The following is a 25,937-nucleotide window of genomic DNA, read 5'->3' on the forward strand; positions in this document are numbered from 1 at the left end:
ATAATAGGTTATTCGAAACTACACTATTCGAAAAATACGAACGTCGGAGTTCACCTTGTAGCGAATAGCGTATTACATGCGCCATTTGATATTCACTCCGAGATGTAATCTCATATTCGCATTTTTCCGAATGTCGACTGTGGCGGGGTAACCCCGTTGAGCGCGCTTCTTTCTGAGCACCGGTGTACTGCGGAGAAGCAACACCCGCGGAAGCGAGCTCCGCGAGTGTTGCTTCTCCGCGGTGCACCGGTGCTAGCTAAGAAGCGCGCTCAACGGGGCTAACCCGCCGCGATCAACACATTTCGAAAAGTACCAGTATTCCAGTCACTTCTTAAAAAGAAAGCCCTCTTTCAAAGCGGGAGAGTGCATGTGCGCACGTGGTGTGTGTAAAAAGAAATGGAAACTTTGAGGATGTTCAAATCTACACTACAGCAAAGTTCTTAAAATTAAACTAAGGCTATTTTGCAAGAGTACTATATGTTAGGCAGAGATGTCCTGACAACTTATGTTCATCATTCATGATTGTCTTTCTTTATTTTCTCGAATTCTAAATTTAATGAAGGATATTTGCACGTAGCCAGAAGATTTATAAATCCCCCCAATTAGGTATAGTTGGACATCTCTACGGGTTTAATTTTATGCCAAATGCATAATTTACTTGCCATTCCCATGTAAGCAAATGACTCTCAGGTCAAAATTCATAAATATAGCTAGATTAAAATTAACTGGGAAGCTTAGGAACAGCTCTGGGCAGCCTAGGAATAGCTAGATTAAAATTAACAGTAAGAAGCTTAGGAAGAGCTTTTACAAGCTTAGATGTGTTTTTGTTGAGGCATGGTGCAGTAGTGAAACGCTTAGAGAAACAATTTGATTTGAAAATATTTGATCAAAACCATTATTTGCTTCGAATTGGCTTTAAACTCAAAATCCACTGTTTTCGCATGCCTGGAAAACTGCAACGAAACGCCAATTCTCTCGGCATATTATTTATTGTAAATTGTCATCACCAGAATTATTATTCATAGTTCCCTGCTTCATGTCTGCATAACTACGAAATAATTCCTTTTGCATTCTCATCTATATCGTGCATAGTGGTCTGATCTGATCTACCGTTTTCATTCGTTTTCTGCCCTGGGATAATATGCCCCAAGTTCCTACGTGCATTGATTTATGTTTGGCGAGTTCTCAAGGTCACAACTATTCCGTAATGTCATAAATAGTCAAATATTGTGCTTAAAAATAAGGTACATGTGTTTGTCCCTCTTACATTTCATTTTGAATTTTTATATATTTTTATTTTTTTTATATTTAGACTTATTTTATTAGTATTCTTTGGTTTATATTGTCTCATCTAGTTTCCTGCCCTGGAGACTGCAACAAATCCCCAAACTGGCCCCCTAGCCAAAACGTTTGGAGAGCACTGGCATAGGGCAAAAATAACTATATGCAAAAAGTGAAAAAGAAAAAAAATTAAATCAGGAATTGCAGTTAAGAAAGGGTGCGGCAGTTGTTAGTATGTGGCCATTCCATTCGTAAAGTTATTTCTCGTTACGATTCTTTACTATGTGTTCTCGTTCAGGAAACGAACACCTTGAAATTTGACTCGAACAACGCCAGTGCAGGTGCGAGTAACTCGGTGATGGAACAGCTATCACTAAGAACGGGAGGCAGGTCACTTCCTGAACCAGGAAGGAAATATGCGTGCAAGGGAGTCACAAGCCACAGTTTGGCCGCCCCTGGCATGAAGGAATATTTCGGAGCCCGTCCAGCTGTCCCAGCAGCTTCCACGTATCAGCCGCTACTCTTCCTAGCATGTCGATGCAAAGCAGTGAAGCTCGACGCGGGTGTGAGGCAACAAAGCTTGACGCACGCGCGCCGTGAGCACGCCACGCGAGGTTTACGATTATAAACTTCGGACTTTTGGAACCGGGGGAACCACGCCTGACCGAGCCTCCAAACACGGCACATGCGGGTGCGGATGGGCCAAAGAAAGAGACAGATGAACCGACTCGTGCATAAGGGTCGGTTCACACAAGGGCGTTGGCAGTTCGATGCTTCGCCCAGGCAGTGTCGGGTGGCAGTCTGGCAAACCTAGCAGCCGAGAAGGCAAACGCAACAAACGGAAAATTAATACACGTATGGGGGTTCAACGGGACCAGAGTTTGTGAACGCAACAGCATCAAAAAAGTATCGATTGAGAACGAGGTCCTAGAAGGCGTTCTCGAGCACCATTCGGACGTACAGTACTTGCGTAAATAAACCAGTGAACACGGTGCCGTGTAACTTTTCTCAAATGTGTATTTTGGTGGGGCATTGATCATACTCAAATTTCGTGAATGCAGCTTTCTGAGAAAAAAAGGCCAGAAAAGAACAGCTTGTTTTCAACTATTCCCGCAGGAGGAAAACAGAAGCAAACCGTGGGGCTCGTGCTGCTACTCATATCGTGTCGAAAGCCTCCTAGAGATGAACAGGTATCCGTGCAAGAGGCGTCGCACTATGCTCAAGGAGGGGGAGGAGGATTAGAGAGAGAGTAAAGGAAACCCGTCCCATGTCCCCCCCGCTCTCGGCGGAACATTGTGGCGGGGGGAATTGTTTTCAGGGATGGGGACAGCGTCCCCATTCACCCCCTCAGCCGGCGGACCTGGGGCCCACAGTGCCCGTGCAAACTTTTATTAGTGCCACCACCATCTTGGGACGACACAGGGACAAAGTGACACGCGAGGTGCTGGAGGCCTTCCACATCCAGAGTAGAGGAGAAAAATGTATCAGTGCAGCATCAGTGGCGTTGTCTGGCAAGGAGCTGAAATTCCTGAAGTTGACAATTAGGGTCCAGCGCATACCGTAGTCAACTACCATCGGTGAAAGGAGCGATCGCATGGAGTAACATGTGTTTTTTCGTTCTCTTTTTTCTTTGAGTAAAGAAGCTTTGGTTGCGAGTCATCGCTCTGTCCTGTCCGGTTTGTCTCTTCCGTTTTCTATCTTTTGCGTTGTTTTATTCTATTATGTCTAACGATTACCAACTAGCCCAGCCATCAACTTTATTACGCTTCAAAGAGCACCGTGTGGGACCTCTATGGCCGAAAAAATGTTTCGAGTCTGTCGTCGAACGTTTACGCTTCAGAGAGCACCGTTTGGGACCTGTATGGTTGAAAAAACGTTTCGAGTCTGTCGTCGAACGTTTTTTGTTGTCCGAGACCTCTGGAAAAGTTTCTGTTTGGCTTCTCTTTTTCTGTCCCGGTGCAGAGTCGGACACAGCTGCAATGAGCCAGAGCCTGGAGCCCCGGCAGGTGTACCCGTTCCGGCGGTACGGAGACGTGACCCTGCTGCCCTTCCTCGTCTCCCACGGGGCACTGCGGGCCAGCTGGTCCTTCAGGGCCAACGTGAGCAGGCACTGCACCCCAGAGAAGGTCCACCTGTGAGTGGGGCTTTATGGACCGCTGGGAAATTCGTATAAGTTAAAACAGATTTATTCTTAAGAAAAGTCGCCTTTTTGTCGTATAAGCATGGCAAAGGCCGTGGTAATGCAGAATGTGACGTGTTAGCAGGGGCGGATTTAGAGGGGGGGTCCGGGTGTCCGGACCCCCCTCTTGATTTCTGCATGTGTAAAATTTAGGGCGTAAATGAAAGAGAGGGGGAGGGGTTTCCTAAACATATGGTACGCTGACCAACACCTGAACCCCCCCCTCAGGAAATTCCTGCATCCGCCCCTGTGTGTTAGTGTGGAGAAACGGTAGCCAGGTTCCATCTTCTACGGTGGCAATGGAAATGCAACTTTCTCCGAGCACGTTGGGGCGAGACGCGGTAGACGGAGCGTGGGAAAAACGAACCAATCCGAACACTGCAGCGCCGAGCGGAGCTCCGGTGTCAGCTCGAGGCAAAAAAGAATACCTTGACCCGTTGCTACCATCGCGACAAAGTGAGCACTTTTTTTTTAACGCAAAACATTTATAGCTGCTAGGTTTTCAGTGAAGTGAAGCCTCAAAAAGCGTAACTACAAATTTTCCCGCTAAATTTAGCGGGGAAATTGACGTCACGTGGCTTCATATGTCATGTCATCAATACACAAAATTAGTTTCCCCGCTAAATTTAGCGAAAAAATTGACGTCACGTGACATGGTCGCTTGACCTATACGCAAATTCAGTTTCCCCGCGAGATTTTGCGAGAACATTGACGTCACGTGATCACAGCACAAATTCCGTTTCCCCACTAAATTTAGCGGAAAAATTGATGTCACATGACCTACAGATAAATTCAGTTTCCCCATACCCTGTGGACACGGGCCGAACCTGACGGGGAGGGTCAATGGGGTGGAGAGAAGAGGCCTGGAGGCTCAAGAAGAAATGCCTGGAGGCTACTAGCACTAAATCAAGAACATTTCACGTAACAACACAGTTGCGGGGCAATTGGCAAAACATTTTTTCTCTCTGCTTTTCAGTAGCTTTCTCTTACACTATTGGGTACTCTGCAGAAAGCCTGGAGCACGCCGCTCGTTTTATGAAGCAGAGTGCCGCCGTAGCTTTGAGCATGTGATTTTCCCCCACCCCTGCCTGGAAGAATGCGGATGTGCTTGAAAAAGAAGTTTGGCCGGCACTGGTTTTGTTTGTAAAGCCTCCGAGACATATTTTTGCTGCGAGAGAACTGTGGACCTGCCCTCAACTTTACTTAGGTAACTCATTGCAACCTCGCAAGTAGGACAAACAAACGTGCACCTCGCTTTGAACCGAAGCACCACACCTGTCACGTCCACACTCATACCTGAACATCTCACGAACGCTTCTGTACACGAAAATAAGCGCGGAAGAATTCACAATTTCGCTCCCAAAATATACGTCAAAAAGCGCGTACCTGACCTCCAATGAGCAGCAAACTTGTCAAGTTTTAATTGCACCAACAGACACCTATTTTTCTCATTGATTTCCGCAGATACCTGCAGTATGGTGGGCTTCCTGTGCTGAGCCCCCTGAACGCCACGTTTCCCGACAACTTTGTTACCCAACGCCAGCGCCTGCGGAGCATCGTTCTAGACACGGACTCCACGGACCACTTCATCAACGTGACCTCGCCCGACCCGGGCCAGTGGTTCGGCGCTGCCTTCACGCTCGATCCGCACCAGCGCATTGTGCAGAAGGTGGGAGACGTATGGTCTAGCTACAACATTTGGCACCTTAGCAGCTCTTTATCGATCTAGAACAGCGATATTCTTGATGGAAGGTAACTCGGATTTTTTCTACGTACATTGTTTGCGTGGCTCACCGTGCGAAGTCGTGCCGTCAAATGACCACCGTGTCACATGACGTGGCATCGCGCGACATTAGTTACATTACGCGACACCACAACTTGGCGCCATGAGTCACGTGCCCACGTTGCGTGACATGATGGTGTCATGATGCTGTGCCACGTGACGTCAGTTAAAGGGGTTCTTAACCACTTTCTACGATAGTCTATTTATGATCAAAACTCAGTCTATGGGCTCTAAGCATCCTAAAAAAACAAACATTACATTCACGCGTGGCCGATTTTTTCTATTAAGATTGGTATCACAGATCAGTTACCTCGGAATCTTCGCAGACAGCGGAGGGCACCATCGGACGAGAAAAGGGGTTCCTCCTCGTCCGACAGCGTCCCCTGGTGCCTGCTATAATTCCGAGATAACCAATCTTCGATACTATTTAATAGAGAAATCGGCCTTGTGTGAATGTATATTTGGTATTTTAGGATTCCCAGAAAGCGGTTTAGTGCCCCCTTAACACCATGGCGTCACGTAATTCACCGAAGCCTGCCAATAAAAAAAGTGTTGCGAAAACCCACCGTTTCTTATATACTGCATTCCTGCATGTGACTATTCGATCGATAGATCAAAACATGGCTACCTTTCTTTACCGTGAGGTTTATTCGTAATGGGCCAGTTTCACTACTCTACAGAAATTTTCGCATTATCCTCTTCTTTTTGACATGTAAGCCACATCATACTGCGATCCTGAACAGTTCCATATTTTTATGTGCAGGACCTGTTTGCGCCATGTAAGGTGTTCCTGTCTAGCACTCTTTCCACCTACCAGCTGGATGGAGTCACCGATCTGCTGCTGAATCAGTCCACCGCCCACCGTGTTGCTCAACCCACCTACTTTAGGTACCAGGGCACTAAATTCTTCTTAGGTGACAAATCCCGCTATGCCTACAGTCTTTCGAGGTTCGAGGTTACACCATAAAATGCCGCGGAAGCACCCACTTCGTTCATGCACCCACTTTTAATGTTTCCAAAACTTCGGAATTCTGTAAATTGTATGTTATGCGCCTGATTTGACTAGACAAGTGCCCATGTCTAAATTAACCCAGTTTTCAGTGAAAGTGGGTGAGGTGCTCCCCCGGTATTTTATTGTATTTCTTTGCTCGCATCTTTGCTCGCAAATGCAACGGAGATAAAATACCTTAGTTTTTGGAGTTGGGAACCTGCCACTATATTGAGTCGCGGTACTTGCTGGAATGCATGCCACCTAGCCCCCCCTTCCACAGTAGTTGCTGGTGCAGCGATGTGATTGCTGCGTCGTTTGCGCCAAAGTGCTTGCCCTGCTACATTGGGCTACATTTTGCCAAAATGTGATGGATTTGCGCCAACATTGCGCCAAAACGTGATATTTCACTTTAATAATACTGAAAACATATTAGCTACACGCCACATTGTTACGATAGGCTTGTCCAAATTTGAGAACTTTCGATGATTGCCTTAATTAACGTACTACTCGATTGGATATCTGTATCAGACGCTGACAGTACTTGGAAGTCGCGCAATATTTCTCGTGTTGAGAGTCTGTTCTGGTGGGTTAGGTAGCTCCATAGAGTGCGCTTCTCACTGAGCACTGATGCACTGCAGTGAAGCGAGAACCATGGATTCGGCGTCGTGATTTTTCGTATTTTGTTTTGCCGCAGCCCAGCTGCGTGCTTTCCCTAAAGCTGAAGTGCTTCAAATATAAAAAAATAAAATAAAAAAAGTGAAAGCCGTTTACAAATCCCTGTAACGCCGAATTGGAGCGCAGCTCTTGAGGAGGAGGAGTGAAGGGTACTGAGGGGAGGGTAGACCCCTCCCCCTTCTCCTCCTCCTCCCCTCATTCTTTAATATGCTCCGGGGGGGGTGTCACGTGACTTCGGGGAGGGGGTCACGTGACCTCGGGGAGGCGTGACCTGGGGGTGACCTCAAGGCCACGTGACCCCAAAGGTGACCCCCACGTGACCTTGGGGTCACGTGACCTCAGAGGGGTCACGTGACCTCAGAGGGGTCACGTGACCTCAGAGGGGTCACGTGACCTGGGGGTCACGTGGGGTCACGTGACCTTGAGATGACATTGGAAGGGGTCACGTGACCTTGGGGAGGCGACCACGTGACCTCGGGGGTCACGTGACCTCAGAGGGGTCACGTGACTTGGGGGTCACGTGACCTTCAAAGGGTCACGTGGGGTCATCTTGGGGTCACATGACCTTGAGATGACCTTGGAAGGGGTCACGTGACCTCGAGGGGTCACGTGACCTTGAGATGACCTTGGGGGTCACGTGACCTTGGGATGACCTTGGTTACGCCGACGGCGACGGCGACGCCGACGCCGACGGCGACGCCGCTCAAGCCGGGAACGGGCCCCTAAGAGCTGCGCTCTAAAAGTTCATAGAGGCTGATATAATAACTGCTTTGCAGTAAAAATTCCTGCATAAGACTGCAGCTAGTGTATCCGGATGATTTTTTTTTTCAAACTCATGATTAAGGCAAGGATACTTGTGTATTGCAAGGAGATTTATATAGGCAGCTTATATTTTTATGTTAACTCTTACGTAGTCATCACCTTGGGTGCAATGCTGCAGTGAACGGAGTTAATTAAAACTAATCAAATTAGCCAGAGCAGAAATAGGAAACTTGGGAATAACCTTAATGAGTTTAACTGGATCATTTCTAAGACTTATTACAGCGGAGCTGTTAAAGGCTAGGTTCCCCAGGATCGTGTCCGTGTATGTCGACACAAACCTGCCTGGACAGCTACCGCCATCTATAAGCGACGGCAACAAGCACACAGCCAGTATGGTTTCCGCCGTCGCTTGTAGATGGCGGCAACCTTTCCAGCTATAATAGAAGAATGGATAGTTGGGCGCATTAGTGGGAATTCATCATAAGAAACGGCGCGAAAAACAGACGACGACAAAGAAGAAGCACACAGTGTATCAAGTGCAGCTCCGCTGGTCTTCCTTCTTCACAAGAGTGGAAAGGCTGAACGATTTTTTTTATCATTCACTTGCCGGTTTCTGTTATCACAAAGTTCTACATATAAAATGTAAATAATGTTATTAATCAAATGACAAAAACCTTTTTTTTACATTGTATAATTGCAGTATTATTACAGCCTTTAGGATTTCGATGAAATATCAATTTCTGTGCTCAATATTATTCTGCCCCTTCGCTATTTTTGTGGAATATACTTTGGCTTACCTTCGGCCCAATTTCCTAAATTAACCATTCACAGCAGTTTGTACGGTCTTTTGTCACTCTGCATTGTGCAACTGAAAAGCTTGTTAGCTCTGTGTTTGAGGCTTTTGAGGGAATCAAACTTGACTGTGCAATTGAAGCTAGCAAAAGGTTGCACAGAAATGAAAAGGCAAAGTAGACAATGTCTTTTCATGAACAGGCTAACACATGACTCTTTTAATATATAATATTTGCAGTGGTTGGAATGAAAATGAATTGTGCGCTCATGCTCCAAAGTGGACTTCTAGCTGCTCCGAAATGGACTTTTAACTGCTCCAAAAAGTGCTCCAAAACGGCTCGGACCAATCACATCACTGCTGGTGTGATGTAAGGCGTTTTTGGTTCCATGTTTCTGTTTGTCATTTTAAATTTAACACCCGAAGGAAGTTTCTGTGAAAGAGTTAAAAGCTTACCTCCTAAAATAATTTATTTGTTATGCAAAGTGCTGGAATGTGGTCTGTAAACAGAATGCAATTAAGTTTTTCACGGGGGGTAGTGCAGTTTGTGTAGAAAATAAGCAAAGTCTTATTGCAACCAGAAAACAGTCCAGAAGAATATGACTTCCGAAAAACTGTAGGATTCATGCACTCTCCGTGACTAGCAAGTTTTTCCTTCATTCAAGGCAGTTTTGGATGGACATGAAATGAGGGTATATAGATTGGCCTTGGATGGCTTATTAAATATCTACAAATATTTGAAGCAACGCATGGTCATTACGCATGACCGAAGAAAAAACATGGGGACAGTTGCGGGAAGCCTGCGCTCAGTCAGCGAATTTTGTGCGGAAAAATCTCGATTCAGAACAGCATTTTTGCTAAAGTATAGCGGTAAACGACTCGTGAAACTCTTCGGAGACAACCGTGACCCGCTTCTGCCTAGGTTTTCGGCACCGCACGAAGCCTGGAGCGTGAACCTGACCGTGACGGAGTGCAAGCAGACAAGCACTTTGTCCGCTGTGGGACAGTGTCCCCTGGCACTCAAAGCCACCTCAGGGGTGGCCCCGGTGCTGGACGAGGAAGTGGACCTCGAGGTGGAGCGACGCACAACTGCGATCAACTGCAGCGCTGACCCCTGCCAAGGGTCGATGGCCCCTGAGCCAGGAGAGTGGAGCTATCTTCTCGTGGAGCCCGTCGGGGGACCTGTGGAGTTCAAGCTCCTCTTGACAGCCATGGGTATGCGTCTCTTTTCTTGGTCCTTTCCAGCTGGTCACGGCCGATTTGTTAACTGTGAAATACCGAGCATGCACCCGTGTCTCAATAAGGGCCCATCCCCTACTTAGAAGCATTCCAAAGACACGCACAGCATGTACCAAGCACCCACCCGGCGTACTTCCGAGTCCACTTGAGCTGTCGAACACGCCCCTCCGCGTCAGCTGCTTCTCTTAGCATGCTCGTTCAAAGCAGAAAAGCCTTACGGATGCATGTTGTGTTTAGTGCTTATTTGTTGGCGCATACCGCTAAGTGCACAAACATAATGCTATAAATAGGCTCGCAATAATTTCAACTCGGATATTTCGTACTTCCGGTTAATTCAAACAAATTTCGAAATTTTTGCTGTCCCGCTATGTTTTTAATGTATTTATAATCCTCTTTTAATTCGAACAGCTTTTCGTGTAATTCATACTTTTTGTTCTTGCGATCCCATTGAGGGCGCTTCTTTCCGAACATCGGTGCACTGCAAGGAGACAGCACCCACGGAGCATGCTCCTGCAGGTATCGCTTCTTCGCAGTGCACCGGTGCTTGGTGAGAAGCGCACTCAAAGGAGCTCAAGCAGAGCAGAGTCGTATATAGGAAGAGATTAGTCAATGGAAGGAGCGGCAGAGCCAGGGCGTGCGCCAAACGCAGAGAGAGGGCTTGGCATACTCTCTTTCCCAACCAGGAGCCAGAAATAATCGCCTACCAGTGGTAATGAAGAACAGTTTTAATAAGCGGTAAGAGTTAAATGTGGTAACTCTTCGTGGTTGAAAATATGCTGCTTGTGATACTTTGATTATGATCGTACAAAAAGATGTAAGAATCGAATGTGCCGCTCAAACTCTGTTTTGCTCAGACAGAGTCTGACCATTTGGATGGCAGATTTCCAGCCCGGTCGCACGGATTACGTATATCGTTCTGCTAGATTTTTATTTTGCATGGTTGTGATTGAAAAATCAGGTGCACCATATTTTCAGTCACCGAGAGTTATTTCGGCGCACTTATCGATTTTGTTTCTCGCGACCACCACCAGGGTATTATTTGTGGCTTCTGGCTGGCCACATTTGAATTTGTGGAGATGCCTTGGAGCACGCCCAGCCCGCTTTTGACCAATGGTGCCTCCTTATTTGCCTCCTACACTTCCCAATGTATGGCCAAACTCTCTATGTGTACTGCTCTGAAGTAGGGCACACATGAGCTATGAAAACGGTTAACACTCTGAAATTGCCATAGCAACTTGCGCGGACGCTGTGACATGGCAGCATGGCATAGGTCCACGTCACAGCATCTGGGAAAGTTGCTATTAAAATTGCCGCACGGTGCCCGTTTTCATTGTGTCCCCTTGCTTAATTGTTCACATTAGATAACTTCTTGGCCCAATGAACAAACTTAATTTTGTTTTGAGTTGTCATGTGCTGTCTAAGCAGTCGACAATAAGCAGCATTTTTGAGGGATAAATAAAGTTACGTCATACATTTCAGAAATGTTTTATGTGTGCCATACGTGATTATGATCAGTAGGCCTGTGTAGAGGAAATCATCAAATATCTGCTTTGTATGTGTAACCATTCATATGACAAATCATAATTTTATCTTGCATCATATTCAGATGAATTTTTGATAATTCAAACAAAATTTGTGGCTTCCAGAGAGTTTAAATTAGTGAGTCTACAAGTGTCATAGCTAGGAATTATTTTCGGGGGGCGGGCGGGCGGGCGGGCGGGCGGGCGGGCGGGCTGGCGGGGGGGGGGGGGGGGGAATTTTTATGACCAGGGGGAGGCGGGGGTACTCTGTCCCATTTTCGCATGTAGTAGTCACTGTACTGTTTAATTCCTGGATACTGACATGACCGTCTTCAGCCCCCCGACTGACTAAAACAATTCGGTAGTTGTTCAATATTTGTTTTCCTTTACAAAAAAAAAAAAAGAAGAAAGTAATGATTTTTGGGGGGGAGAGGGGAGGGGAGGAGAGGAAAGGAGAGGAGAGGGGAGGGGGGAGGGAAGGGTGGCAGGACGGAGGGCTTGACACCCCCAAATTACCCCCCTGCCTAAGTCACTGGAGTCTACTGTATGAGTGCCCCACTCAAATGCAATGGTTAGAAGGTTTGCTAAAGCAGGACAGTCAGTAGAACTAAGATTAGTTGCTCAGGACAACTTCACTGAGCCACATCAAGGATTATGACTGGCCGTGGGGTCATCTGGTCACCCCGAGTACTGCGCCTTTCTTCTATGGCTTTTACTGTTTTCTTGTTACATATGTAACATTCCTAGTCAGTTTTTTACTGTAATAATGCTCTTGCTCTCTCGGCATCCGAGTATCATACTAAAGTCTGACCACTATAGACATTCAAACTTACCACTTTCCTTTCTGTCTGGCACTCCGGGGCCAATCGTCCTAATTTACGGAAAAAAACAGGCAAATGAGAATGCTAAAATAACATTTAATGCTCGAGACAGTTGGCTCTTAGGGAAGGAAGCTGGCGAATAAGAATGAACAGATAACATTTAATGTTCTAAACAGTTTTCTCCACTGCTACCGAGCTGCAAGAACCCAGTGCAATTCGCTCGGCCCACTTCCAGCTGGACTATGGAACTGAAAATGAGGCAGTCCAGCTGGATTCCAGCTGGGTCCAGCTGTGTCCAGCTGGGTCCAGCTGGGTTTAGCTGGAATCCAGCTGGACTGCCTCATTTCCAGTTCCAGAATCCAGCTGGAAGTGGACTGATTTTCACCTGGGGAAGAGTGGGGAACTGAAAGTCTGGTGTCTTTAACAGACTGCAAGTCCTTCGAAGAGTCCAGGTCTGCTGCAAAGCTGAAGAGAAAGCCTGAAGGAAAAATAGACATCTTGGAGAAAATTCTTTCGGCGAATGCAAGCGTTCTAAAATCCGTCTTGAGCGAGTACCTCGAGCCGCCAGATGTGCCGGACACTTGCTGGCCCTCCTACGAGCTCATGGTAAGCCCTTATCTGAACTTCAAGCAATCATTCGAGCAATCTTTCAATTGATCAGTTGATCAATTAGTCAGACAGTCATATCTTCAAAAATTGTTACACGGCACGCAAAAGACGAGAACACAGAGTAAGTAGAAGGACACGGGACGAGCGCTGACTCTAAACTGAAACATTTCACCAAAAGAACACAAAATATTAACAACGGCAAAAAACCCACAAAAACAAACCACACGATCATTGTTGATCAACGCACGTCAAGGAAGGCAATCTCCTTCTAATGTAAATGGAGCGATGTTTGGCTGACATATCGGTCCTCCCCTTCTTTTTGGATGGCGTAAGCTCCCAGAATCTCTCTGGCCTTCACATCCCCACCCCTTTCGATGATGGTTACGTCATCAGAGTCAGGGCAACACTCGCAATCTGCGCAGTGGTGAGGAAAATGGCCCCCGCAGTCGACCGGAGGGTCATGCTCTCTCATTCTCGTGTTCACATATCTTTCTGTTTGGCCGATGTACGCTCGTCCACAAGTCCACGGTATCTTATAAAAAACAGCTACAGCTCATTTCATATATTTCTTTCTATGTTTGACTGCGCATGCATACTGATTGCCGTTCTTGCTTGCAACTCTGGGGCACAGTTGTGCCAACTTCGACGGTACAGACTCTCAAACATCTGTTAAGCAGCTCCTAGCTGCTTGACAGACCCCTTGCTCCCCCTAGTTTGTTGTACGAAGACAAGCTCTCAGAGGACATAAAAACTAACTACATATACAGCTGTTAAAGTAACTAATAAAGTAAAATACAATATTTCTAGAACTTCATCTATTGGTAGTAAAAAGTGCACTTTGAAGGTAAACAAACAGCCCATCTATAACCTTCATAGCCACACTTTTGACTGTCAGGAAGTTCATCTGCATGGAACTGTGTTCTTAGTTCTGGATCACCGTAACTTTTCCCGGAGGGTGGTGCCGTGCTAGAATTGTGTATGGACAATAGCTGCATTCCGTTCCTCGAGAAGATGGAGGTAGGCGCTCTGCATTGTCGTCTAAGTCAGTTAATCTTAACCAATAATTTGTTCAAAACTTAGCGGTAAACTCTCAATCAGCAGTTTAATTCGGGTCAACCAGGATCTACAGCTGCTCGAATTTCTGAACCCTCCAATGTTGGATATTTACACTTTCTTCGACTAGAAACATGCACGGCTATGAAATATTGCATGTCCAATGAACGATAGCGGTTACATGAAAAATCGACAGATTCGAACCCGTCACAGTTCAGGTGTACAAGAGGTCCAGTAGGGGGGCAAGCAGAACGATGGCAGTGGGGCACGTCTGGAAACGTTGTCGTCCTTTTCTTTTTTGACAGCACGTGAACATGCCAGGTGCATTTGAGTACGGCTACCGGCTAAATCACTCCGACTCCAACTTCAGCTCGAGCCTCAACTTGAGCCATTCCGAGCCGACTCTCATCACGTTCCGGGTGTTTCCCGTTGTAGACACCGGAGGCACCCTTTCCATCACGCTCAGACTCCACGCTCCCGAACAGGTAAGATATTTGCAGCCGACAAGTCTGTGAAACATCAGTTATATATGTTTATTTGTTATATCTATGTAATTAGTGACGAGACGAATATAACGGGCAGAAGCTTCAGTTGTTTCCTTCCCACCTTCAGCAACACTGAGGCGTCGCGTGCACCTTGAGCGCACATGTGCTGCCAAAGCGTGGCGATGGTGGTTGACAGCGATCAACTGTAGTCGGTGACTATAGTTGATTTTCTCGTCGTTTGTATTATACAGTTCTTATTATATTTATGTACGCTGGCATATTAGATGAACCTAAAATCGACTAAGATGATATCATTAGTAGACAGTTCAAAGACTATAGCTCCAACAGGTGTCATCATTTTGTTCGACATTCAAAATTGACACCGGAAAGCCGTGGAATCTGTGGAAAAAAAGATAAACCCCGAAAACAGGCAACCCCGGTTTCGATCATCGCGTACACTCTCTTTAACAGGAGGCCCTGCTGAACAACATCACCGTGCGTGCGGTTCTCACGTACGGGTCTCGACCCCGGCTGAGGCACGACGAGCGGGACTGGGACTGGGGCAGCACCTTTGCGGTCAACACCAGCTCGGTGGGCTCCGCGACCGCCGAGATCCACCTGCCCTATCCGGAGGCGGGCCTCTGGTACCTCGGCCTGCTGCCCCTCTGCTACCTGGAGGACCGACGGAACGCGAGGCGAGTCGGCGACGACCGGTGTACCGCGGTTACCGCCGACGTTACCAGAACCATATGGTGTCTGGAACGCACCTCCGACCGGTGCACCGTCCTAAAAAGTGGTCTCTCTCGATTTCCACCCGACGACGTCGTAAAGCCGGTGTCGTACGAAAGACGCGGTGTCCGCTGCGGTCGTAACGATGTCCACGGAAGCTGCAGCAGCTGGAAGTTGAAACGCGTTAACGACGGCGACACTCGCGTAAGCTCGTGCTTTTTGCCGGCATTCCTGCGAACTGACCGTTAAGATTGTGACGTTCAACAGCAGAACACTCCTGCTTCTGCGACGTCGTCCGCTGCCGATTCGGTACCACTTTCGATGCATCCGCGGGATGGGACACTAAACGCACCGGTCGGAGACGTAGGCATCGTTCTAAAACAAGTCAGTCGGGAAACTGCCATAGGAGCCTGCTGCGTAGAACTGGTTCCAACCTTACTTCGGCGCCGAGCTTGACGAGATTGTAGCGTCACGATTTCTGCCACAGCAGCCACTCCGGTAACTGGTATACGTGCCGGAACGGACAACGAAAAAGGAATCTAACCTTTGTTTATGAAGGGAACTTTTGCTCACCCCCTCGTCTTAATACTGATTATGTACCACCAACTTAACAAATGAACTAGAACCAAACTAAAGGAACGGATCGATTGCCAAGGGGCGGCACTTCAATCGACTACGGCTTCTGGTATCTCGGTTCGATGGACGCAAGGGCGACTTTTCCGACAAAGTTGTTCTGGCAACATTGCTGACAAGTTAAAGAAACATGCTGAACTCCCAAACCATTTCTTGTTAAAGGCCTATGTGTAAGCAGCCAGAAAGGAGGAGACTCTCCCTCAATTCTTTTCATTTAAGATCATTTTCATTTGGGAAAGGGGGAGACCCTCCTTCTTTCTGCAAGGAGTACCTCGGAGACCCGGTCCTGTGGGGAGAGAAGGAGAGAAGTGCGCGAGAGGGAATAGAGAGAAGCAAACTGGGAACAGATCTTCTGCCCAGCAGGAGACAATTTTGCAGGTCATTAAACAAAACCCCACACACCAGAAAAAACAAAAATTTTTTTTTCAGTTTATTTTTTGGAAATTAGTGTAAACAGTAGCTTGGCTCGTGACTTGCAGAGCGCTAATGTCCTGGCGACTTGTAATTGTATCGTAACGTAACATTAAAAAGTGTAAACAGTATGTTTCTGCGTGAATGGGCCTTAACGCAATGGAGGAGGTGCATAAAGCCCGTGGTCAGCGAGGACAAGCTCAAGTATGTATTGGGAGAAGAGATGATTGTGTTTTCTGTTGGAATGTTAAAGAAAGCATCAATGATGAACTAAATGTACCAGTGCTAGTCCGGCTACTGTAAAAGAGTTCTCTTTAGTTGCGTGTGATTAAGTGTTACCATGCGTGCATCTTTACTTTTAAATCGCGGGGAATCAAAACCACTGGACACTAAAATCAGTGAATGTCAGTGTGATGCTGTATTTGTAGATCTACCGTAAAATAACGAGCAATCACCCTCTCAAATTTTGGAGATTATCTTGAAAAACTGGGAGAGAAGTGCTTTTTTTAGGTATCCAGGGGCAGAAATGCAGAAGGGACAGATGATAGGGTAGGCTTCTCCGCTTCGCACAGGAGTTCTCAGGAAAGCGAGCATCTCAGTTGGTGGGCTCAGATGTCTGGGAAGGGGCCACTTGATACGTTCTCTTGCCTAGTTTTCAAATGTTTTAAAGGTAGTGGGTTGGTCACTAATTGTAACATATGGGAACATATTTTTTGGTAATCGGTGAAACAAGACTGCACTATGCATATCTGATTTTTTTCAATTTCTCCTTGAAGTTTAGCGAGTGTCTAATAACCCCGGTGCTTTTCTGGTCAGATCGATTAGCAGACGACTGGATAGGTAGCAGTATAGCGAAGGACGCAGGGTCACAAAACTCTGCTGTGTCCCTTTTACAGCGTGCCAGACTGGGTCCCGTGCGAATACGAGTCGCTGTCCGTGGAACTGAGCATCAACTCGTCGGCGTGCCTGAATCAAAAGTGCGGCCTCTTTGGCCGTTGCTTCCAGTACATCAGCGGCGGAATTATCTTCAGCAGCTGCTACTGCAGCTCAGGTGAGCGTTATGCCGACCAGCCAGGCAGCCGGTCATTCAGCACGACATAGTAATAATAATAATAATCATCTTCTGGTGGAAACAATGTTACAACACATGCGTGACACTACACAGTATTGTATAGAAAGTGAGATTGTAGTAGTATGTTCGCTAACATATTCGATTTGACTTTCCAAACATACACGCATCATTTGCTTCAAGTTCATTTAATAAAGATGGCAACACATAATTAGTAATGTAAAACCATAATTAGTACAGGGTGTTGAAACATTCCAGGTCTCGCCATGGCGGGTAACGTATTTATGATCTAACTTAGTTAAACATGACAGTGCAAAAATGAAAAAGTATTGTGTTTTAAGGCTACATTATAAGTCACCAACAACCGAAACTTGTGCAGCTGTTCAATAGGAATTACACGGTGCTTTAAAACAAGTTCCTTGGAAGGATGCAAAAAAGAAGCATTTGAAACCATTCGAATAGCCCTCTTTTGGGTTAGTAGTAGTCTTGTAAAGTTATGTTTTGTTGTTTGGCCCCAAACTAAATGACAATATAGTACATAGTGAGTATGAACCAAAGAGTAATATAAAAGTAATTTTACACCTGTTGGAAAGACATAACAGTTTCTACAAAGGAGGTCAATAGATTTACTAGCTTTTGTATGGACATGGCTGGGCTGATTCCATGATAATGATTCAATGAAAAGTACACCCAGTGTTTTTACCGACTTTACCACCTCTAGTGTCGATGAGTCTAAGGTTATTTGAAACGAATAAGATATTTTTCTACTTCGAGGTCGAAATAGCGCACATAGTCTTTTCAGAATTTATTTTTAGTCCATTTACTTTGGTTCACGAGTCAATGCTTGAAATAACTCCCATTGCTTTCCTTTCTATGTCGTCTGCTGAGCCACCTTTAATAAAAATAGTCGTATCATTGGCATAAGACACAAGATTTGCGTGCGGTACGCAATTTTCAACGTCATTTACGACGATCATAAGCAAGAGTGGCCTGAGCACACTACCCTGAGGTACAACAGTTCCAATATTTTAATGGTTGAAATATAGTAATTATTATTAACGAACTGCACATGGTACTGTAGGTATAACTTAAATAGGTGTAGAGCAGTTCCATGTATACCGTAGCTTTCTAGCTTCATGAACAAAATTTTGTGATTATTTATATCAAACGCTTCGGAGAAGTCAGTATACACACCCATGATGAATTCTTTATTCTCAAGACATTCTATGATTTGTTGTTTTTGTACTAACAGTGCTGATTCAGTTGAGCGATGTTTTATGCATTATGGCGACAGTTTGGGATTAGGATGATGGCCCAAGTTTACCCACGCAGCACTAATCTGTATAATTAAAATGCAGCGTTATTTAACACGAAGGTGTGAAATTAATTATTTCCGTGGACGTATCATAATAACATAGAGGATAAACGGGTGACACTGAAGTTTCACTCTAATCTCGCGCTATCATATTTGTTAATGCGCATCTGCTGATGGCTTGAAGAGTAATAAAGAATATGACGGAAAGTGATTAGTAAGAAAAAAAAATGTTTTGTTTTTTTGTCCTTCGGCGTTTACAGGTTATCGGGGCTGGGGCTGCACCGACAGCACGGAGGCCCAGAGTTACAACCACATGCTGATTGAACTGCTGTTGCTCACGCTGAGCAACCTGTTCTTTCTCCCCGCCATCCTCTTGGCGGTCATTCGGCGCCACTTCTTGGAAGCGCTCGTCTACACGGCCACCATGTTCTCTTCCGCGGTGAGGATTCCTCCCCCTTTGTTTTCGCGACCCGTCCGCGCACTCTCGCTCGCTTACGACTGTGTTCTCGTGCCCTCTTACGACGAGGGGACACGTCGGCACGCCGGCGCCATCCACGAGATGACCCCGGAACTGCAGTTTACAGAGCGAAGGTTTTGCACTATTTGTGAGATTGAATGCACACATCATTTATGGTCGTTTGTAACATTGTCAGAGGTTTTTTCTGCCAAGAAGGAAAGAATGATGCGCAAAAAAATAGGAAATATACGGAAATGCCAAGTGTTTCGCGGCCACTTGATAGATGGCGCCAGTGCGTGTGGAGAGCAAGTCAGCTGCCTCTCGTACAGGAGTTGCGGTTACCTAGTGACGCCGAGTTCTGGTTGGCTTTGATCGAAAGGGTAGTGGGTAGATTTCACTGCTAGATGCCTCGAGGTCTACCCACTATTTTTTTCCGATCAGTCAATGAGAGCTCAGTGTTCTGACATCCTCGCAAACCTTGCGCAAGAAGCAGACGAACTTGCGCTGCGCATTCTCGTCCATGAATCATGCCGACGGTCTAGCAACTGCGACCAGAGATCTGGTAACCAGATGTTTCCCCCCGCCATATTGCATTCCTAAATCGTGACCGACTATAGATTAGCCACCGTACGTCTGCAATGACATGTCGGAGCACTGAAAACGTCTCTCGTTAACGCGAGCGCCTTTGGCTCTTTCCACGCAATCAATTGTTCACCCTTCCTTATATACAACGATCTCCAAAAATATTACTGCCTTTCATTTCCTTTCCTTGACTAGAAAATTACTTTTCTATATTCCCACCACCGCCGCAATCAACACCACGGAAGGCGTTTGCTACTCGGAAACTGAAAACCCGCACTCTCAGTTGTCCGACTTTTTTTATTTTTGTTCGAGAAAGCATGCGTTTGTTATACAACAAACAATAAAAACCATATTTAAAAGTTTTGATATAGGAAATTGATAAAAAGCGAGTAATCTTTAATTGCAACGACCAATTACAGCTAGGCGTAGCGGAATACCAACGAAGGAGAAATGTTTTCATGACGCTACTTGTAACTGCAAATTTAAGTAGACTCCCTCAAAGGGGAGTGGTGAAGCGGGAAAATATCTCTGTCTTTTATTATCGCGAGGCCAGGTCGTTCTAGCTGGATGTAGCGGGTCATAAGATCCACCCTTCCGCCAAACTCTCGGCATATATGGCTCTCTCATCGTAAGAGATCGGAAGGGACGCAGTTGGTCTTAAGCAGTCGCAAGCGCGTGAACCGCAGCTTCACAAATTCCACATGGTTTTCTCACGCAGTTCTACCACGCCTGTGACGCGGACCTCTCGGTGATCTGCGTGCTGCGCCCAAGCGTCCTCCAGTACTGCGACTTCCTGACGGCAACGGTGTCCCTCTGGGTGACCCTGCTCTGCCTGGCCGACCTCTCGGCACCCGCGCGTACCCTGGTGTCGACGTTCGGCGTCCTCTGCATCGCCATTGCTGTCGAGAACGACAGGATGGGGCTGATCGTCATCGCGCTGCCCGTTGCCTTCGGCCTCACGCTCGTCTTCGTGTCTTGGGTAAGCTCCTTTCGTTGGCCCTCTCCCGGATTTGGGAAATCCAGTCTTTCTTTCCCGGATTTCAGATATTGCAATAAAAATTTGCAGGGGTGTGCACTATTTGTTGTGGAACCACAATACATAAAAATGAGAAAAGTATTTGTTTTTCTCAAAACTTGCAATTTTAAGGTGGTGTCCACTCGGGATAACATGTTGCGGTAGTGAATTCTAATTCTTGGCGAACCGTTAAATACGAAGGAAGCATGCATTGCATGTACGATCAGAGGCATTACATATGTAGCTTCAGCTCACAGCAGAAATTCATTGCCGTCTTCTTTCTGAGCCAATATTTCGCCTCTCAACACCTCCCCGAAGTTCCTCAGCAGCCCAGAGTCCCACGGTTTGCCCGGGAACAAGACGGCCCAATCCCCCGTCGCCAGCGTTGAATCCTGCCTCTGTTGCCGCCATTTTCTGGTGCTTGTTTCTTTCGGGTTCATACTAATTCGCACAACGTCAAACCAACGAACATCTCTGCCTCGGTGAACAACGTTAACGTAGTCACATCCGCTCCGTCTTTCTTCGTCTAGATGCGGCAGTGCTTCGTGCGAAGATCCTGCTTCCCGCGCTCCAAGATCTGGCTGCTCAGCATCGTGCCGGGAGCTGCGCTGGCGGTCATCGGCGTCGTGCTGTACACGGGCTTCGAGACGCGGCGCAACTACGCCTACGTGCACAGCGCCTGGCACGCCCTCGTCGGCCTCTCCCTCTTTGTCGTCTTGCCAGGCAGGCGGAAATCTCCGGGTAAGCTCTGCCGACAGCTCTATGCCCGACCCGGTGAACGTGCGAAAAAAGCTGGGAGAAACGAGTTCATGATGTTGAGAAGTAGTTCTGATGCACATATTTTCTAATAGTATAGTTTAGAATGATAATACGCCATTTGACATTTCCTCGAGAGGAACTGCGGTACTGTTCATATTTTTCGAAGCGTTGATTGCGGCGGGTGAGCACCGTCGAGTGCGCTTCCCACCCGGCATTTGTGCACTGTGTGGAAGCAATGCCCATGGTGCTTTAGGGCTCTGCTGGGATTGCTTCCCCGCAGCGCACAGTTGCTTGGTGGCGCTAACCCGCCGTGGTTATGCGAGAGTATATGTTTTGCAGCGATGTCTTGACAACCTTTGTGTATTGTGTGTTATTTTTTTGGTTGTAAAATTTGAAATGAAAGGGGAAATTTTCGCATAAAGCGAGCAATTTAAAAATCCCCTCAATTAGGATAGCTGCACCAAATTTGTTGTTTATGTGCCACTCTTAGAATTATATTAAAATTAACTGAGCTTAGAAGTGTACAAGTGGAAGGTTGGAAACAGATTTTCACAAGTTCGGCTGGATTTTTATTTAAGCCTGGTGCACGGTAGTGAAAGGGTTGAAGAAAGCGCAGATTCGATATTCAATTAGCAAATATTTGGCCTAATTAATTATTCACCTCTAACTCAAAATTTGCTATTCACACATGCGTATTATGAATGTGGAGGATTAATTCTATGTGGTATTTTGTGAAATTACAGAAATATTTGCACCGTCCCTTTGAGAGCAATGCTTACAGAAAAGTTACAGCCACTGTTATCCATCCAGCCAGGCTTGAGTGCAGCAGAGGCAGCATTTGAAGTTGCGAGCTCGTAGTTGCTGCGTTGATTGTGGATTTGCCTTACCCAGATATGAACTACTATAGCACCACATACAATGTTTCATGTGTTGTTTTAGCAGGTGCATTATGGGAAGGTTTTCTAAGCAGAAAACACAAATTGTCAGGGGTGAATTATCGAGACTGGGGAAGTCTGGAAATCGTCAGGAGCCTTCACCAAGAAGGCATGTCCAGACATCTTTAGGTCTGGTAGCTTTTGGACGAGCTGGGTTGGAAATGAACTTGAACTGGGATAGAAACATGAAACTTCAAAGTCTTAGAGACAAACAAAAGTTCCTGGTTGTTTGTGGTCTTCTGCGAATGAACTGCAGCAAACCCCGCCACACACTCACACTAGCCTTAACAACAAGTGGTGTCAGTGTCACATGGCATTATTTAACGTCACATTGTCGTGACATCAACGTGACATTATGTGACGGAAAGCTTTAGCGGAGAAGGTTTTCCGCTAAGTCTAGCAGAGAAATTTTCCACGACGTTACATGCGCTTAACTTTCAGCACTCAAATTTAGACTCCAAGCTTTTCGACTCCTAACTTCCTCAACTTTTGACTTCCAGTGTTTTACTCCGAACTTTTCAATCCCATCCTCCGACTCCTAACCTCTGACCCCAAACTTTTGACCTCCCGACTCCAAACTTTTGTGTCCGAACTTTTCGCCTCCCAATTTTCGACTCCCTACTTTAAACCCCCAGCTTTCAAGTCCCCAACCTCTGACACACCACTTTCAAAGCCCAGCTTTCAACTCCCAACCTCCGACACCAGAGCACTGATTCTTAACTTTCGACTCCAACTTGCGTGTTCCAACTTCACCTCTCGACCTCCGTCCCTCCACCAGATGGCGACCTGAAGCCAGACCCCATAAATCCGTGCAGCTACGTCCGCGTCGAAGAACTGAGCGACATGACGCCCACGCCCGAGCCCGCCTCGACGGCTCGCAGCCAGCTGGTGCCCCCCGGCACGGCGTGACCGTGGCACGACGGCGGCACGGGGTGGATGCCCGTCTTTGGCGCAAACCCCCGCGACTCCCCATACATTGCGGGCTACAGGCGCCTCTCGGTCACCCCAAACACCGGGATGTGAAGCGGTGCCATGTGTGAGCGAGCAGTCGCACCTCAAGAGCTAGTCTGGCCACCGTTGGTGGAAAACGCTTTGTTGGGGCATCAGCGAGCAGGCACCAAGGCTAGCCCGCAGTCTGGCCACAGCAGGCTAGGTGGCGCAAGCTACTGCTCAATGCAAAAGGTGTAGCCAACGCCGTCTATATCCATTCGTACATCCATCCAGGCTCGACTAACGGACAATCTACACGCACCAGCGGCAAGATGGCCGTACCTGCAAACGCGTGTTCCACTTTAATCTCGGATGCGATCCTGGCTTCAATGCCGGCTGCAATCTGTGTTCACTACGACGTAACCCCGATGCTGGCTAATGCTAGGAGCTACAACGTTAAAAAATGTCGGGCCTTTGTTGGCTTAATGCTGGCCAGTGTTGACTGTGATGGTGGGATCCATGTGCACTACCAGGTTGAACGAAATGCGGGTTTCATTGTCGGCTAGGTTGAATGCTGGCTTCAGCATTGGCTATGATATTGACCACAATATCTGCGGCAGTGACTGTAATATTGATTGCACTGCCATCTACCCCAGCAGTGCTGAAGTGCTGACTGTCGCCTTTGCTAGTGTTTATTGGGTCTACATCAGTATATTGTTTAGCTACAATGTTGCTACACCACTAGCTATCATGCTAGCATGCATTTTGTTGTCTTGTTACATTTTTTTATGCTGATAACAACTATATGATATTGACCATTGTATACTGACTGTAATGGCGACTCAAAACTTGTGTGTAATCCTAGGTTTGATGTGGATCACTCTGCAAGCTGCAAAAATTATTCTTTACTGCCTGGGATGATGGCTATGGTGTTGAGAACAATTGTTGACCACAACGTAAATTTTATATGTTTGTGAGACCCATTCAAAAAATTTAGTGACTGTTTCCTGGACTGGAAAGCTTCATATTCTAGCAACTATGCAATCTGCATTTTTTTTTTATTGACATTGTGCCGCTTTTCCAAGCACTAAACTTCCTCTAGTCTGTTTGCATCGCATATAGTTTTCTTCTTTTATTTTCGTTTTTGCAGAAACATTGCCTCTTTACTTATTTCTAATAAATGAACATTAATTTTAAATATGGTGACAGCAGAACTGAAACTGTTTAAGTAATTTAGAATTATTACTAGGTGCATGTGAAGTAATAATTATTTTTAAAAGTTTAAAGCATTCTCTGGAACCATATTCATAGCCAAACCCAATATAGTTTGTTCATTGGTACAATGAGAAAATGCTAAAGCAATCATCTATTTCATTAGCTTTGGATCTGGCTTTGGCTTTATATTTGACTTCTGTTTAAAGTTTGCTTTGTGAAGTTCATGTTGGGTGATTCATGCCTTTTTTTTATATTTGCCCTCACTGTGCTGCCATATGTTTTAGAGTTACAGAGGGCAACAGCATACCATTGGTGTCAAGTTGTCTGCAAGAAAGGAACTGCATTTTTGTCTTTAGGCTTCCCAAAGGAAGTATATTATTTTGGTTGTTAATGGAAGAAAAACAGCAGCAAACAATTAGCAACATACATGTTTATAGTGTAAATATTTGTGACGATTATTAAATGCTTACGAAGCAGGTAATGTGAAAAACTGTGTAATAAATGCACGGTGTGTGTTGCTAGTGAGACTGGAATTTTCGAAACAATCATGTTTTGTGCAAAAAATGTAAAAACAAAAGTTGAGCAACAAGCGGCTTTTGCTTGTTTCCGTTGAATTTCCCTGTGCTTTTGTCAGCCCAGTTTGGAAGGGCCGGTTATTTCACATCAATTTATGATTGTCTATACTTAACTCTTTCTGTCAACTCGATGTTGTCGGCAGGTTATCGAGGAACTTGTTGTACTAGATTTTATATTGCGTATGGCGCAGCATTCATTTAAAATGTATGCTGTGACTCTTGCAAGGTTGTAGTTTCTGTTCCAAATCACTAAAATCATTTACTCATTGCCACAAATGGACTTCTAGTCACAAGCAAAAGGTTTCAATGCTTGTTTTTAAGCCTGTGAGTTTGGGTATCTAGCTTAGACAAGTAAATGGTATATTTTTTTATTAGAGCTTTTCTAAGCTATTTTTTTCCCAAACGATAGCCTTACGGCATTATGTGTGCTATGCATATATTTCGTCTTTTTATTTAATTTTTTAGTTCAATTATAAGCTTTCTTTAGATGCATTTTGCATTTATTGTAATTACATATTTGATAATGGTGCAGTGTTGCCTTGCTCTAGAATTATGCCATCCCGAGGAGGTCCTTTTTTTATTGAAGAAACATCTACGTGCCTAATTTTGTACTCCATGTTTTTCTGTGCTTTGGAATTATTTGGGAATCACATAACCATGTTGCCATCTTTCAACCTCATCCCACACTGCCCAGCGTTGTTGTCCGTGGGATACTTTTATTGAGGTGTGAAATAACCACTGTGATCTCTTTCTGAACAAAAGAACTTTGGCACATTTTATTGTTGAAACATGTGTACTCTATTTTTGCAGATCATGATTTGGAAGATGTCTGGTTGGTTCAGAAAAAGCCCTGACCTTTTCTTTTTCTTTCTGAACACGGGGACAATAAAATGCTACAGCTGCCATATATGTCGGTTCTAATTTCTTATAGGACCTTTTCGATTCCATAAGAGCAGAGAACGAACCATTTTTGGAAATCACCCAAATTCTTCATAGCACCACTTATTTTCTTTTTCTTCTTCTGGTATGAAGAGACCTGAGCAGACGCTCCAGCGTGCACAGGCACTCCCTCCGCCAAGGAAGCCAAATCATGCTGGCTTCATTCAGCTGCAGTCACCTGGACT

General features: G+C 45.9%; 1 protein-coding gene across 3 annotated transcripts in view; it reads left to right on the top strand.

Moving 5' to 3' along the window:
* LOC8034408 (transmembrane protein 8B) overlaps positions 1–25,720 on the top strand; it is a 34,697-nt gene extending 8,977 nt beyond the window's left edge. For 2 of the 3 annotated variants that reach the window (XM_042289408.1, XM_042289409.1), the window contains 12 exons: positions 3,244–3,415; positions 4,925–5,129; positions 6,007–6,131; positions 9,384–9,676; positions 12,469–12,647; positions 14,009–14,188; positions 14,660–14,883; positions 16,858–17,012; positions 18,606–18,784; positions 20,103–20,363; positions 20,930–21,140; positions 22,729–23,008. In XM_042289408.1, the coding sequence (XP_042145342.1) occupies positions 3,244–3,415; positions 4,925–5,129; positions 6,007–6,131; positions 9,384–9,676; positions 12,469–12,647; positions 14,009–14,188; positions 14,660–14,883; positions 16,858–17,012; positions 18,606–18,784; positions 20,103–20,363; positions 20,930–21,140; positions 22,729–22,883 (2,339 nt within the window). In that variant the 3' untranslated portion in view covers positions 22,884–23,008. Of the gene's footprint in view, positions 1–3,243; positions 3,416–4,924; positions 5,130–6,006; positions 6,132–9,383; positions 9,677–12,468; positions 12,648–14,008; positions 14,189–14,659; positions 14,884–16,857; positions 17,013–18,605; positions 18,785–20,102; positions 20,364–20,929; positions 21,141–22,728 lie in introns of all 3 variants that reach the window. The other variant, XM_029974870.4, reaches the window with a different exon arrangement.
* The last annotated feature ends 217 nt before the right edge of the window (positions 25,721–25,937 follow it).

The sequence above is a fragment of the Ixodes scapularis genome, unplaced genomic scaffold (genome assembly GCF_016920785.2).
Source record: "Ixodes scapularis isolate PalLabHiFi unplaced genomic scaffold, ASM1692078v2 PGA_scaffold12__126_contigs__length_90152505, whole genome shotgun sequence".
Taxonomy (NCBI): Eukaryota; Metazoa; Arthropoda; class Arachnida; order Ixodida; family Ixodidae; genus Ixodes; species Ixodes scapularis.